This window comes from Marmota flaviventris, chromosome 17 (assembly GCF_047511675.1).
Source record: "Marmota flaviventris isolate mMarFla1 chromosome 17, mMarFla1.hap1, whole genome shotgun sequence".
In the NCBI taxonomy this organism is placed as follows: domain Eukaryota; kingdom Metazoa; phylum Chordata; class Mammalia; order Rodentia; family Sciuridae; genus Marmota; species Marmota flaviventris.
Genome location: NC_092514.1, coordinates 62819636 through 62836302, shown reverse-complemented (window position 1 = coordinate 62836302; position 16667 = coordinate 62819636). Strand labels below are relative to the sequence as shown.

Genomic DNA, 16667 nt, shown 5'->3' with positions numbered 1-16667 from the left:
TACCTTCATTAAAAATAGATATTTGCCAAACACAGAAGTATAAAGAAGGTCAAGGGTCATGTGTTTTCTCTCATGTGTGGACACTAGAGAGGAAAAAAGAAAAGAAAGATGGGAGTGAGGCTCATGAAAATCAAAAGGAGATCAGTAGAAAAGAGGAAAGGAACCAAGGGGTGAGAAGAAGGGAGAGAAGGGGGAAGTGCTGGGGAATGATATTGGCCAAAGTTTATTGTTACATTGTGTGCATGTATGAATATGTAGCAACAAATCCCAGCATTATGTACAACTATAATACACCAATAAAAAATGTGAAAAAGTTGGGCATGGTGGTACATGCCTGTAATTCCAGCAGTTCAGGAGCCCGAGGCAGGAGGATTGCAAGTTCAAGGCCAGCCTCAGCAATTTAGCAAGGCTCTAATCAACTTAGTGAGACCCAATCTCAAAATAAAAAATCAAAAGGGCTGGGGATATGGCTCAGTTTTAAATTGTCCCTGGGTTCAATCTCAGTATCCCCCTCCAGAAAATAGATATTTGAAATGATGGTTAAATAGTGTAGCTTGCAACGTTTACACTAAGTAAGCAGATCAGAACTGCCTATAACTTTTCATTAATCACAAAATTAAAATCTCTCTATTATTATTGTCAAGGAGGGAACACTTACATAGTATTTTTATCTGGTTAAAGATAATTTAGGTTCTTTGCTGTGAAAGCTTGATTTTTATCCTTTGTCTGTGGTATCTAGATATGTGTGGGTCATTAACCCTATTAAGCTAACTAATGATGTTTTTAGTAAATATATTCTTTTTTCAGATGTAGAAGGCTTAAAAGAAGTGACTATAAAGAGCTTCACATGATACTAAAAGTAGTCCTTTGAATTATCAAACCTCCTAGGCCCTCAGGGACAACTGCTTTTGTATTGCTGGTTTTAGTCACTTCTGCCTCAAACCTTACAAACCAGGTTTGGAGAAAACAAATGAGATAACTGCTTAATGGAGTAGACTTTTCATTATTTCTACTATGTAATACTTTGTTAGCTAATTATTTCATGTTAGCATATATATATTTTGCATTTATTTAAAAAAAAACACTAACCAATAAAAAAGAGCTCAAAAGAATATGCCAAACACTGTTCCCTAGTATTGGAAGGACAAAGATGAGTAAGACAGGTTCCTCTTCTTTAGGAACTTAGGGGCTCACAGAGGAGACAAGGCTAAGCTCAAACTATAATGCAGCAAGTACCCAGTGGATGACAAAGTGCTAAAGAGGTGCAGCAGAAGGGCCAGCTGTGAAGTCACAAACTGCATTCCTTTTTAACTAGTCATTTTTGTCCCCCTCCTCACTCCCTAGATATTCATTTGTTTTATAAATATTTTAGTTTCTCAAATACTTGTGTCAGTTTTAAACCTGGAGGGCAACACAGATGAGCAAGACCCAGTCCAGGCTTTCACAGAGTTTGTATCAGAAGAAATGGGATACAAAAACAATTGAATTGAAAACAAATGAATATGGGCACTAAGAGGTATAAATTGTGTCTACAGCACAAAAGAGGAGAAAAGATTTCCAACTGTTTAAGGAAAATGTTCCTACAGCAGTGCTGTTTCAACAGGACCTCGAAGGGCCTCACTGGGAATCATCAGATAGGCATCTTAGGGAAAATATACAAAGCTTACAAAGGGAGAGTGGGAGAAAGGCAAAACACAGAAATGTGTTTGGGGAGTGCCATGGGCACCTGTAGGGCACAAGAGAGAGAATGGAAGCCAACCTTCTAGGACTTTGAGTGCCAAGCAAAGGAGCTGTGGTGGGGAACCATCTGCAGTGCTCTAAAACAACCTTGAGTCTCCTCTCAGATTCACCTGGAGGACTTTGTAGAACTTGGTTCTGGATACCACCCTCATAGTTACTGATTCAGTCATTCTGGAGTAGGGCTGAGAATTTTGCATTCTTCAAAAGTTCCCAGGTAATCCTGGTCTTTAAATTCTAGACAGCCTAACTGGTGACTGTGTTCGGGATTGATTAGAAAGGGAGAGCCTAGAGTTGGAGACACCAGTCATGACAGTTCTACCCATCCAGGTGAAAAGTGAGGAACAAGCTGAAATCTGTGGAAGTAAGAGAGTCAACTCTAATCAGAATGGGTGTTTTCAAATAAAAATGCAGTTCCATGTTGTTTTTCATTGTCCCAGCACTACACAACTGAAGCAGTGACTTCATGGAGTATTAAGGTAATATGAAACCAAAATGAGTTTCCATTAGTATGATAGAAAGTACAACTCTGAATTAGTTCAAAGTCATGTATTAATTAGAGGAGTAACTGTCTTTCAAATGATTTGAAAGGTATCTTTTTATTCTAGTATTAAACTGGGTTAGAAAAATAGAATAAAAGACTAGGGGTATAGCTCAGTGTTAAAGTGCTTGCTTAGCATGCACAAGGCCCTGGGTTCAATCCCCTGTACCACACACACACACACACACACACACACACACACACACGCACACACACACACATACACATGCACGTGTGAAAGAAAAACCAAATTAAGCCAGGAACATGAGAATATTCCCTTTAATTTAAAAAATTACATGCAGAAATTAATACTTGTAGCTCATAATCTTGAACTTGATAAAACTGTAAAAGGTCACATAATAATTATCCTACTGTCAGGAAAGACTATCTCAAAACCTGTCAAGATATAAAGTTGTATATTTTATTTATGAAAGTGAGACTCAAGAGAAGAGTGGGCAGGGTTAAAAACTCTAAAAAGTTCAAATATAAGTCCAAAGGTTTAGAATTTAAACAAAAACTAGGTATTCAATATTATCAATTCTGGATTCTATTTATTCATACTAATTAGATAGCTAATATCTAATCAAGGCAATATTTTCCTTTTACTTTTCCTAGAGATTTATCCTGCAATAAAATACAATCTATCGAAAGACGTACATTTGAACCACTACCTTTTTTGCAGTTTATGTAAGTTACAAGTATAACTTGATATTTGAAATTTTATAAACCCCCTTGCTACTCATTTGAAATTATGATTAAAAATTTACGTATCTAGCAAAGATAAGTATGAGAATTATTATACATGGATTGAAATGAGTCATTACAGAGCAGTGGTTCAATTAGTGTGATTTTACACACAGGTGACATTTTGGCATCTAGTGGCCAGACACCAGGGATGCTGTTAAACATCTACAATATACAGGACAAAACTCCACAACAAGAATTTTCCAGCCCAAAATGTCAATAGCATTGAAGTTGTGAAGCCCTGTTTTAGAGAAGTAAATATCACAAGTATGTTTTGAGCATTCACTGTTTTATAGCTAAGGCTCTGCATGTATAAACGCAGAAATATAAGTCATAAGTCAGGATCTTCCACAGCAAGATTTCTTTAGTGTGTGGAAAAAGTATTGAGGTTACATTTTATCATATATAAGTTAGAATCATTGCCAAATGATAAATGTTCTGAAAGAATATCTTTTTTCTTCTCCTTCTTCTTTGGCTTATCTTTTTTGTAGAAACCTTGGTTGCAATTTACTGACAGAACTGGGCTTTGGAACATTTCAGGCATGGCATGGACTGCAGTTTTTACACAAGTTGTAAGTGAAATAGAAGATACACGCATGTACAAAATACCCCCCAAAACTATGTGTTAAAAACATTATACAGTTATTGGTTAGCTGTCTTAAGAAGTATGTCTTAAGATCCATTCATTCTTTTCAAATGAGGAAACTAAGGTACAGAGAGGCCAAGAGACTTGTAATTTATATAGGACATGCTCTGCTTTCCCTAGCACTGATCTCTGGCATAGATAATAGAAAGCATCATGCAAGCAACACCCAAATTAGCATTGCCATGGTCGTCTCAGTGATGATGCTCTGACATGTGAATTGTCCTTGAATTTCATTTTTGAGTTTAACTCTGATTCCATCTCACATTTAGAGTCCCTAACTGCTTAAATATATGCAACAGGGCTACAAAGAATGAAGTTTAGCATAAAGCCCTCCAGGGAGCACAGATGCAGGTGCTTTCTCAATGGAAAGCAGAAACGAATTCTTTTAAACCTCATTCAGGGGACCTCTCTCCCCAATCACCCAGAGCATTATTTTTCTAAAAATACCTGCCTCTGAAGTCATGAATTGTATGTAGGCAGTAGGAATCTTTGAGGTGTGAGAAAGATGATGTTTATGATATAGTGTAAAAAATATTTGTAAAGAAAATACATTGCTCTGACCTAATTACATATACTTTCTTTCCTGACTACCCTCAACAAGAAGTATGGGTTTTATTTCCTTTCAGCTCAAAAGGGAATTTTGTTTTTACTTATTTATTTGATTTGTTTTGTTTTTCGGTGCTGGGGATGGAACCCAGGGGCCTTGGGCATTCTAGCCAAGCACTCTGGCACTGAGCAACATATACCCCTAACCCTGAAAGGGATTTAAGACTCAAGGTGAAAGTTCTCCCCTCAACTCAATTTTGGAAAAAATTGTTCACCTGTCTCGTGGATCAGAAATCCAGGTTCACATGGTTCATTTTGGGTTCCATGAAGGGATGGTTATGGTATGCCTGGAGCTGGATTAACTTTTCCTTCAGATGCTCATTTATTGCAGCCACCTCCTCCCCTTCATCAATTTGCTGAAGCCTAACTTGGGGAAAGAATATGGAGGGTCTACTTTTCAAACAAAGCAGGGATGAGTGGTGGGTCAGAAAAGACTCAAAATGGAGGAGGCACCAACTTATCTCTAGTTTCTGTGTTCATCTGAACAGAAAAAAGCATTTGCTTCATGATGAGAAATCAGAGCCAACTGGCAATGGACATTAACACTCATGCAGTGCGAATGGAGCTCTGCCTCTCAGACCAATTCATAGTTGCTTTCATAGATTGGCACAATGAGCCAGACAAGGTGCACAGCTGTGGTCCCAGCCATTTGAGAGGCTAAGACAGGAGTTCAAGGCCAATCTGGGCAACATAGTAAGACCTGTCTCTTAAAAAAGAAGAAAAGAGCTGGGCACAGTGACACATGCCTATAATCCCAGCAGCTAGGAGGCTGAGGCAGGTGGATTATGCATTTAAAGCCAGCCTCAGCAAGTTAGCAAAGTCCCTAAGTAACTCAGTGAGACCTTGTCTCTAAATAAAATACAAAAAAGAGCTGGGGGTATGGCTCAGTGGTTAAGTGCCCCTGAGTTCAATCCCCAGTACCAAAGAGAGAGAGAGAGAAAAAAAAAAAAAAAAGATTGGCGCAATGGTCACGATCCACCAAGTGTGTATTGGGAGCTGAGCACTTTTGTTTTGGGTAAAATTTTTCTAATAGATAAAGCCATTTTGCTTCAGGAAACACTTGCCATAGTGAGAGATAAGCCTCTTAAATTTCTTTCCAAAGGCAATTTGCCAAGGGAAGATGCCAGTAATTTTATGATCAATATGAATGTACTGGGGTGTTTATAAGTTAAAATACCAATTTTCTCTGAACTATAAAAGTTTGTACAGAGGTCTCAGCTGGTGTAGATATATCATGAATTGAATGGAACCTAAGTTCTGGGTCTCCTCCCTTGCTCAGGTCTCTTGTAAGGTTCTGATTGGGGCCCTCGCAATTTCTTTTTCTTTTTCCTTTCCTTTCCTTTTTTTTTTTTTTTTTGTTGGTACTGGGGATTGAACTCAGGGGCCCCCAACCACTGAGCCACATCCCCAGCCCTATTTTGTATTTTATTTAGAGACAGGGTCTCACTGAGTTGTGTAGCGCCTCTCCATTGCCAAGGCTGGCTTTGAACTCGCGATCTTCCTCCTTCAGCCTCTCAAGCCACTGAGATTACAGGCGTGTGACACCACACCCGGCCCTCCCAATTTCTATATACATAAATTTTGCATGTTTTTATCAGAGGTCATTTCCCAAATTAGATAAGTTTCAGGCCCCACAAAGTCTGGATTCACGTCTGGGTTCCATGTAATACAACCTGGTAAATCTCTCGAATAAGGCCTTTCTATTATTGACAAACACTGATGCAACAACTTAGCAGTATGTTAGACTATTTTGAACCTGAAAAAAGATGTGCCAAGAGCTTATTAGTAAAGTACCACTGTTTAAATGGTAGTAATAATCATATCTCTTCCAGATGAAATCAGAAATGAAACATATTATGGAAAACTAGTACTGGTTGATAATCCTAAATGTTAAGTATACTTTTTTCCCCCTGACTTTAAAGTGCTTCTCCTTCATTCACCTACACAGGTCCAGACTGATGGCTTATTTTTTAAAAATTCTTTGAGTTACTTCATTGGTTCTAACAATACAAGCTCCATGAGTTTAGAAATTGAAGGACTCCACAAGGTAGAAAGGCAGGCTCTATTCGGATAGAGCACATTCACATGCTGACTTGTCTATGACACATCAATATTGTGCCAAGAACATAAACACAAAGAATGAATAAGAGGGAAATCCAAGATTTATCCCTGTTTTTTATTCCACTACTGAGAATATCCATGCGGTAGGTGTGTCCACACTATAAAAGCAAATTGAGCTACGGTCCCAGAAATGCCCTATTGCTCCTCCATAGTCCACTAGCACCAGTTTCCTACAGACAGCTGTAGAGACACAAAAGTTTGCATGCTTCAGGGTACGGTCATCACTTTTTGGTTTGTACTGGAATCCTGGCAGCTTCTTTCAGATTCAGAGAGGCATAAACATTAAAGATGAAAAAAAGAGCTCAGTTCTGTCCTTTGGGGTGAGTTAGGTTGGTTTAATTTGTAATGGTTCAAAAGTTTTGAGAGTCTCATATCCAGTAACTATTATACCTTTCTTCTCCCAGTTGCATCTTATTCTTCCCACCTGTGGACACAGGCATCTTCTCTTCTCTCCTCTTGGAACCTTAGTAATTCTTCCTCTGCCCATTACATTTATTTAATGCCTAATTTACTAGTTGTTTATTATGTTCCAGGCACTATATTAAGTATTTATACAAATGAGATGACATACCGAAAAGCCTTAGAATAGTGCTTGACACATGATAAATATTCAAAACATGTTATCTTATTTTCCCAAGAACTCTTGCAATGTTGATATTATTATTTCCCATTTTTCTGATGAAAAAGTTGAAATTCAGAAATCTTGCCTAGGTTCACACTGTTAGTAAGTGGCAAAATCACAAACTTTACAAATAATTTTCCATGCAGCATTTGTTTCCTTGTAATAGGAGCTGGCTGATAACAATTTGGCTCTTTGTGCATTGTATCTTGAAGTTGGCTTCTGACTTGCATAGGACTTTTGGAGCAGAGAGCTCTGTTTCCCTTTGAGAATTCTGCACTTCTAGAGCTATGGCCATACCACCTCTGGGCATCCCCAGGGTTCCTGTTCATTGGCCAGTGCATATTTGACATCATCACAGCCTTCTCTGGGCCCAGCCCATTCTAGATGCCTTAACATGTTCTTTCATTTAATCTTCAGACTGCCTGGTGTGAGGAAAATGCTACTAATAAGGCTCACAGATGTTTGTGACTCAAGTCACTTCAGTAGAAAGTGACAGAGTCAGAATTCAAACCCAGGTCTGCCTGATTCCAGGGTCCTTGCTGCTTCTTCTGTTCCTCACTGCCAGGGAGTCTTCTTCAAGGCTCTTCTCAGCACTTTCAGATACAGGCTTGCCATTTCAGATTCCTTTAGACTTTGCCTTTAGAAAGGACTGACGTGGTGCAGTCGGAGGTCTTGTATTGAGGAGCTTCATGTGGGCAGTCATTTTCTTATGGCTCATGGACCTATGTAGATGAACAAAGGAAAGGGGTTACTCCATCCCCAAGTACTTCAAACATGCTGGAACAGGGTGAGGGCTACTCTGCTTATTTCTTTGACTACCTTCCTCAAAGGAACCAGTTTCCCTGCCTGCCTTGTGATTCTAGCATAGATAGATAGTGTTGGAGTTTGTCCTATTTTAAGTTTGTTTTGACTGCCTGCTTTGGACGTGTTTTCAGCTAAAGCTGTTAGGATTTCAGTACATTCAGGACAGTGATGACGCTTCAGTCCTCAATTCTTCTCTGTCTCCTCAGTTAATAGAAAGGAAACATAGCCCATCTGTCTGGACCTGTATAGAAGAATTTGGGGAAAAAAAAATAATAGGTAAGAAATGTTCCCTTATTTTGTGAGCTTACCTTTATTCTGTCCCATTGTTCCTACAGCAAAAGGCTTGAGCAAACATATTTGAGTTTTCCTTTTCCAATAAGGTATGTTTTTAAAATCACTTAAAACTGTACTTCTCAAGCTGGGCATAGAGATGCACATCTGTAATCCCAGTTACTTGGGAAGAGCCTACAGCAAGAAAATCGCAAGTTCAAGGCCAGCCTTAGCAACTTAGTGAGACCCTATCTCAAAATAAAATAAAAAGGGCTAGAAGCTGAGTGCAGGGGTTCATGCCTGTAATCCCAACAGCCCAGGAGGTTGAGGCAGGAGGATTGCAAGTTCAAAGCCAGCCTCAACAATTTAGTGAGGCTGTAAGCAACTGAGCAAAATCCTGTCTCAAAAATTAAAAGGGCTGGATGTGTAGTTTAATGGTTAAGCACCCCTGGGTTCAATTCCTGGTTCAAAAAAAAAGTGGTGGCAGGGACAGGCGACAGGCTGGAGATGTGGCTTTAGTGGTAGAACACTCCTGGGTTCAATCCCCGGTAACACAAAACAAACATACAAACAGGCAATGCATCTCAAACTTTGCTTCTGAGACAGTCTTTAAGGCAAAAAAAAAGGAAAAAAAAAATTAGCCACTGGTACTCCCACAAAGGTATCAAAAAAGCAATGGATGAGGAGTCAGTGCACCTTAGTTTATCTATAAAATCAGGGAATTGAGGGATAAATGGAAATGATCTCTAGTGAAGTGTCCACTCTGAATCTACAAATGTTCATATGTTTGGTTCATGAAAAAGAGTCACTATAGCGTGTTCCAGCTTCTCCCTCACTCTCTACATTGCACAGGCACAACCTTAATGAAGAAAATGATGCTCTAATACAGGAGGAAAAAAATAGGATAATCTAGATTGTGGCTTCATGTTTTCATTTCACTAGGGACAAAGACCCCAGTGTCAGTTGTAGAAGGGCTGTCTGTTGAGAGGAAATGCTGAGATGAAGGGCACAAAGCCATGTGCGAACTGCTAAAAAAGAGAGAAGCACTGAAGAACTGAGATCATTTTAAAGGAAAGATAATAACAAACTTTGCTACATTCTTCTGGCTACAGATTGCTTTACAGTCATTCTTAAAGGCTAGTGGAAAGGGAACAGGAGGAGATAGAGGTGTAGGAGCTTACTTTTACAGAACACACCAGCCATCTTACAGGTTTTAATGCCCCTACTCATGGCAGAGAATGTTTAAAGCCCAAGTTTGGGAACAAACCTGTGTCATTCAAATTTTTTTGTCTTCATAACATCACAACTAGTGTTATAAATTGGGCAAGTTAATGAGACTGAAAAATATCTGGAAAAATGCACTAGGCAAGAACAAGCTATGTGGCTGCTGGCTTCACCAGTTAGTCATTTTGACCTTAGTCATGGAAGAGTATGAAATGTCACTCCTCTTTATTCCATCTACTGACATGATTAGGCTTATAGCAGTTGGTGTTCTATACATTAAAATATGGTTCTTTTCCCTCCTCTTGCTTACTACAGGCTGTGTTCTTACATTAACCGTACAGAAAGAGGGAGCAGAATAAGCCGACCCCATGTACATTTCAACCCAGGCCCTGTGCCTGCTCTGTCTTGTGAATGGGGAAACATGGAAATAAGAAAATTGATATAACACACCACAAAAAAGCAACATTACAAAGCACAATTCAGGATATTCATTGCATTCATAAGGTTGTGCAACAATCGCCGTTATCTACCCGAACGTTTCCATCACTCCAAAAGGAAACATGGTTCCAGTTAGCTATCACTTTCTCTTTCTTTCTCCCCACAGTCCCTGGTATTCACTACTTTCTGTTCTTCTGGATTTGCCTATACTGGACATTTCACATAGACAAGTTATATTGTAATGGCCTTTTATATCTGGCTTTCACATGGTTTATTGTTTCCTAGGTTCACCCTTGTAACAGTTATCAGTACTTTCTACAGCTGAATAATATCCCATTGTATAGATGTACCATTATATCAATTCATCTAAACATTAATTAATGAATATTTGGGATGTTTCTACTTTGAGGCTATTATGAATAATGCCAGTTTTTGTGTAGACACATGTTTTTAATTCTAGGGTACATACTTAGGAAGGGAATTCTAGGGTGCATACCTAGGAAGGGAATTGGTGGGTCATGTGGTAACTACAGTTAACTTTTTTGAGGAATTCCCAGACCGTTTTCCACAGTGGCTTCACCATTTTACATTCCCAGCTACAAAGTATGAGGGTTCAGGTTTCTCTGTATTTTTGTCAACACTTGTTATTATCTGTCTTATTTTTATTTAAAGCCTTATATTAAGGAACAATGCTTAACCAGTCTTTCTCTTCATAACATTATGAGTATAAAGTAGTATCTTGTGGTTTTAATTTGCATTTTCCTAATGACTTGAGAAACTGAGCATTCTCTTCATGAGCATGTTGGCCTTTACATATCTTATTTGAAGAAATGTTTATTCATGACTTTCCCCATTTTAAAATTGAGTTGTCTTTTTTTTTCTGAGTTATAGGAGTTCTTTATACATTTTGGGTATTCTGTGTATTATCAGCTATATGATCTATAAATATGTTATCCCCTTCTATAAGTTGTCATTTCACCTTCTTAATAGTGTCCTTCAAAGCATAAAAGTTTTAAATTTTGATACAATCTAATTTACCTAATTTTTCCATTGGTTTTTATACTTTTGGTGTCATATCTGAGAAACTTTTAACCTAAAACAAGGTCGTGAGCATTTACTCCTATATTTTATCCTAAGAGTTTTTTTTTGTTGTTGTTGTTGTTGTTTTGGGGAACTGGGGATTGAGCTCAGGGGCACTCAACCACTAAACCACCCCCCAGCCCTATTTTCAATTTTTTTTTAGAGACAGGGTCTCACTGAATTGCTTAGCACCTCGCTGTTGCTGAGGCTGGCTTTGAACTCATGATTCTCCTGCTTCAGCCTCCTGAGCCATTGGGATTACAGGGTGCACCACCGCACCCAGCTGGGCTATTTTTCAAAGCTATCACTGAGCTAGAGAGTGAGGAATGGAAGAACAACACAAATCTCACTGTTCGTATAGAAATTCAGCTGTTTTTCTGGAATAAATGCTTCTTAGTTTGCCGTAAGCCTTTGATTAAATTTCCAGAACACTGGAAAAAGTGATTTTGACCATTTTGCCATTTTGTTGTTGTTGTTGCCTTTGTGGAGGGATGTATTTTCAGATATCCTTACTCCACCAATTTTCACTGATGTCACCTATAAAAAGGTTTTAAATCTCTACAGTCTCAGTTCTGTGGGCTAATTATTTAATCATGGAAAATAATTAGGGAAAAGAAGTAAAAGTATAATTCTCATAGACTTTTCCAGATGAGCAGATGAAGTTTACCAAGGCATTTCTGAATTTAGTTCTCTCAAAGCTGAGGTTAAAGTAACATCTGTCTTCTGTCTTAACCCCCCCCCTTTTTTTTTCTTTATATGGGCTTTGGGGTCAGAAATGAGTTCAAATTCCAGCTTTGCTTCTTACTAGTTTGGTGGCCCTAGGACAAGTTATATAACCTCTCTGTGCCTCAGTTTCTTCATTTGTAAAATGGGGTCATGATAACATTTACCACATAAGCTTATTATGAGGATTAAATATGAAATGCTGATCATAGATGCCTGGCAGCCTAATAGATGTTAGCTGCAATAATTATTAAAAACTATAAGTAAATAGCAGAAAGATCAGTAGAGTAGAAGGGAGAGAACAGGGGGAAGGAGAAGAGGGGGAACAGGGAGTACTAGGGACCGAATTAGAGCAAATTATATTACATGCTTTTATAATTATGTTAAAATGAATCCTAAAATGTTATGAATAATTATAAAGAAACAACTAAGAAAATGTTCTAGCCAGGTTCAGTAAGACATTCCTATAAACTCCAGTAGCTCCGGAGTCTGAGGCAGGAGGATCACAAGTTCAAAGCCAGCCTTAGCAACTTAGTGAGGCTGTATCTCAAAACATAAAAAGGGCTAGAGATATGGCTCAGTGGTTAAGTTCCCCTGGGTACTATTTCTGGTGACCCCCCAAAAAGTGTTCTGTAGGAATACACTAATGATTCTTGAGTAGAGTTAAGCTAAAGTCAGATTTTCTTTTTCTTTTTTCCTATTTCTTTTGTCTTTTTGTTTTCTGTTTGCTTGCTTTAATGAATTGAAGAAATATCTTTCAGTATTTTAAAGTAAACATTTGCATAAAAATAAATTTACACTGGGAGGCTGAGGCAAGAGGACTGCAAGTTTGAGGCAAGCTTCAGCAGTTTCAAGGCCAGCCTGGGCAACTTATCAAGACCCTGTCTCAAAATAAAAAATAAGAAGAGCAGGGTATATAGCTCACTAGTAGAGTACCCCTAGTTCAATCCTGCATACAAAAAAAAAAAAAGTTTATTTCTGGTGTTTGGCACATTCCTATAGTCCCAGCTACTCCAGAGGCTATGGCAGGAGAATCACTTGAGCCCAGGAGTTCAAGGCCACCCTGAGCAACATAGTGAGATCCCATCTCAAAAAGAGAGAATTTATTCATTTTATTTACATGTAAACATAATGTTATTTATTTATTCAACAAACATTTACTAATACCTAGAAAATTTGCTGCACTATACCCGGCACGGGAATGACAATGATAGTAAAATGAGATCCCTGCCCTCTCCCTGCCAGGAGACTGACAAGTCAGCAGGTGCTATGGGCAAAGGCTCTGAAGTGATAGAAAAATACCAGTGACAGTAGGTGCTGGGAGCATGACTTCTACCAGTTCCATTGCTTAGTTTTATCCCCTTTCCTTTGACTTCCAAGCCAAGGAATTGGTTCTATATTTTTTCTTAACTAAGTGAATGAGACCATGAAATGTTTTAAATTTCTAAAAATGAAAGACAAACACCTTGAAATATGGAAGGCACTAAAAATACTGTTTCCTATAGGGCAAGGGCTTCCTACTAGTATAGTTACTTCTAGGGTTTTTGACCTGAAAATTCTTTGCCATATTTTTTTCTTTGTGTTCACTTTTTTCCCCTCCTTTTTTCTTTTTCTTTCTCTTTTCCACTTGATCTTCTAGAGAGCTGGATAATTCCCAAATAAAAAAGTGCCTTATGAAATTCTAAGGGTGATTTTTATATAAAGACAAAATATTTTTTAAACATATAAGTTCTTTATAAAAAAGTAGTCTCATGCATGTTGAAAATATAATTTTAATTCCATTGCATGTTTCAGAATTCTCAGTCGTAATCCTCTGACAACTGTTGAAGATTCATATCTTTTTAAATTGCCAGCATTAAAATATCTGTAAGTATTACAACAATTTTAAACTCAAGATATGATTTCTGCTCTTCTTGTTTACTTCATCAAAGGGTTAAGTATTTTGTATTAATACTAAAAAGTCATAATTTTAATTTTAATTAGTTACTGGAGAAAAATGTTATGGTAAAGAAGAGTTAAGGAAGGATATATCATGGGGCAAGACAGCCATCAGAAGAAGGCAGCCATATTAAAGAACACTTACAGATATGGAACATGTAAACACATGTAAGAATATATTATTTATCCCAGAAAGCACAGAGGAATACGTGTATATTATTTTTAAAAAAGAAAAAAAGAGGGGCTTGGGTTGTAGCTCAGTGGTAGAGCGCTTGCCTTGCATGCGTGAGGCACTGGGTTCGATCCTCGACACAACATAAAAATATATAAATTCAGATATTGTGTCCATCTACATCTAAAAAAAAGAAAGAAATGATGCAATATGAAAATAAGAAGTAAGATGATGGTTTAAAAAAGATGTAAGTTCTATGTTTCAATGCCAAGATCATTATTTGATGGTGCAAATAGTAAATTTATGTATCTTCAATAAGAGCTTTATGGAATTATCTTCTATGCGAAATAAACTCTTAAGGCAGCTTGTTTTATGAGAAGCCAAAATAGAAAAGTTATCACATGTCCTTGAAATATTTTTTCAAGTATAGAATATTTATTGGGGTTCATCATGAATATCTTGGCTTTCTCTTTCAGAGACATGGGAACAACTCAAGTATCACTTTCGACAATTGAGAATATCCTCCTGATGGCTCTTGAATTGGAAAAACTGTAAGTTTTTTTTTTCTTAGATTTATTTTACTTGATATTTTTTAGGTCTCTTTTCATATCTTGAATTTAAAATTATTTTAATACATTATTTTCTTAACTTTATTGAGGTATAATTTTCATGTAATAAAATTCACAGTGTAAGCATACAGTTTGATGTATAATAATGTAGTTACCACCACCTGATGATATAGAACATTTGTCATTCCCAAAATAGCCCCTTACATCGCTTTGTATTCATCCACTCTTCCCACCACCAGCCCCTACAAACCACCAAATCTTTTATCTTTCCCTATAGTTTAAAATTTTCCAGAATGTCTTATAAATAAAATCATCTAGTAGTAGATTTTTAGCTTCTTTCACTTAGCATAATTCTTAGCATATCTACTATCAGAATAGAAGAGTTGCAGTTTCTCCATGTCTTCATCTAATCCTTGTTTCAAGTTATTCCTTGTTTCAAGGAATAATATTTTTTTAGCCTTTCTACTAGTAGGAATGTAGTGGTATCTCATTGTGGTTTTAATTCGCATTTCTTTAATAGCTGATGATATTTAATATCTATTTTTATGCACATTTCTTCTCTTTATGCTTTTACATGTTCAAAGTGTCCAGATTTGGCCAATGTGATCTCTATTGTTGTTTAACCACACAATGTGAGTTAAACTAAGCTATTTTTTATGCCCAGAATAATGTCTACCATTTACCACTCTCAAGCGGAATTGAGATATGGACTCCAGTAGTTGGAGACTTATTCAGATCCTTCTTAGAATTCTATCTTCCTGTGCACTCCTAACCCAGAGCAAGATTTTAAGTTGAAAGGAGATGCTTTTTACTGTCACCCAATTCTAATTTCTTTTTTATTTAGGCCTTCCATACCCACTGCCATGCTTTCCTTTCTGGTGGGCATCTCCCTCCTCCTTCCTATATATTTACAGTATTCAAGAGCCACATGCCAGGCACCATGGCACATGCCTATAATCCTGTCTGCTCAGGAGGCTGAGGCAAGAGGATCATGAGTTCAAAGCCAGCCTCAGCAACTTAGCAAGGCCCTAAGCAATTTAGTAAGACCCTGTCTCAAAAAATAAAAAGGACTGAGAACATGGCTCAGTGGTTAAGCACTTTTGGATCCAATCCCTGGTACAAAAATAATAATTAGAAAAGCAGTTTACCATTGGTTTCTATCCAACTTGTCCAGGCTATATGTATCAAGAACTCCTTTCTACACTGTCCTGTGGTAGCCTTGGACTGTTCTTCTACTACTCAAGTAACTCCTTTTCCATTAACTTAATCCTCTGTGTTTCTATTTATAGGATCTTACCTAGCCATTTGGCCTGCTGCCTCTGCCAGTTTAAAAATAATATTGAAGTTGTCTGCAAGACAGTGAAGCTGCGATGTGACAGTGCATGTCGGACAAACAATACACGTTGCCGTGAGTCTGAATTGCCTGATGAGAAATGTTTTAACTTTTGTTTTGTTATTCAACTTTTAACTGGTGATCATAGATTTTTCAAACTAATGATGAAACTGCTTTATTTTTATTTATTTGTCTAGAATTCAACTCCCTAAATTTCTGGATTGCTCTCTTGCTCAAAGTGAGGTTTTCAGCTATAATTTAATAATATAGCTATTCCATATGCCTAAGGATGAAGAGAAAGGAATAGAAGGGAGAAGGAATAATATTAATGGCCACACATGGTGTCCTGTGCTTTCTGCTTGGTACTTTGTTTTCCAGTGATAACTTATTCATATAGTACAATGCAGTTAGTAAGCTGTTTTTTTTTATACACTAGGTCTCAAGTGTCCTCTGCCTTATAGGGCAGGCATCAATCTATTTTGTTCTGTTTGTGCAACTTTATAAAAGAGAATAAATATTTTATTTGAAGTCTAGGAGTTTCTGATTCTATAATAAGAAATTGCACCTAGACCATCCAACTCTGAACTTCTCTTAATCTCAAACTTTTCTATCCTCAGGTAATTCATGTGCTTTCAAATGTTTTTCTGTGTATTAGGTTTATTAGCACTAATTTCATGACTTTCAAAATGTGGTTGCTTTCATATCCAAATAGCTCAAATATAGGTCTCTACCAGTGATCTTGGGCAAATTATAACTAATAGCACTTTGCTACTTACATGCATATAACTTATTTTTCAAAATGATTTTTCACCAGTTACATTATTTCCTTTTTCCCCAGAGGTGAGCAGAACAAGTATTTTTCATCTTCATTTACAGATAAGGAAAACAAGATGGGAGGTGTCAAGTGCTATAGCCTTGAACCCAGGTCTTCTGTACCCAATTCTAACCCACATTCCTCTTTTGTCTCCAACCTTACCTCCTCCTTGACTCTCACCACACAAAAAAATACTTTTAGCTCTCCTGGGAAAGAAACCAGCTATTGCTGGGTATGATGGACTGTAATCCCAGTGGCTTGGGAGGCTGAGGCAGGAGGATTGTA

At 37.5% G+C, this 16667-nt stretch overlaps 1 protein-coding gene, 1 long non-coding RNA gene and 1 other non-coding gene across 3 annotated transcripts in view; 2 read left to right on the top strand and 1 right to left on the bottom strand.

Annotated features, from left to right (window-relative positions):
- The window catches only part of LOC114082462 (leucine-rich repeat-containing protein 37A-like), a 35728-nt gene that overhangs the window by 5832 nt on the left and 13229 nt on the right, over window positions 1-16667 (top strand). The window contains exons 4-6 of the mRNA XM_071603812.1: window positions 13351-13422; window positions 14143-14217; window positions 15525-15643. Of these exons, the coding sequence (XP_071459913.1) occupies window positions 13351-13422; window positions 14143-14217; window positions 15525-15643 (266 nt within the window). The remainder of the gene's footprint in view (window positions 1-13350; window positions 13423-14142; window positions 14218-15524; window positions 15644-16667) is intronic.
- The window catches only part of LOC139702480 (uncharacterized), a 33134-nt gene continuing 22896 nt past the window's right edge, over window positions 6430-16667 (bottom strand). Inside the window, exon 2 of the long non-coding RNA XR_011705125.1 lies at window positions 6430-7739. This is a non-coding gene — a long non-coding RNA (uncharacterized lncRNA). The remainder of the gene's footprint in view (window positions 7740-16667) is intronic.
- On the top strand, window positions 9609-9740 carry LOC139702572 (small nucleolar RNA SNORA51). Its single transcript, XR_011705189.1, has one exon. It is a non-coding gene; the product is annotated as a small nucleolar RNA SNORA51 (small nucleolar RNA).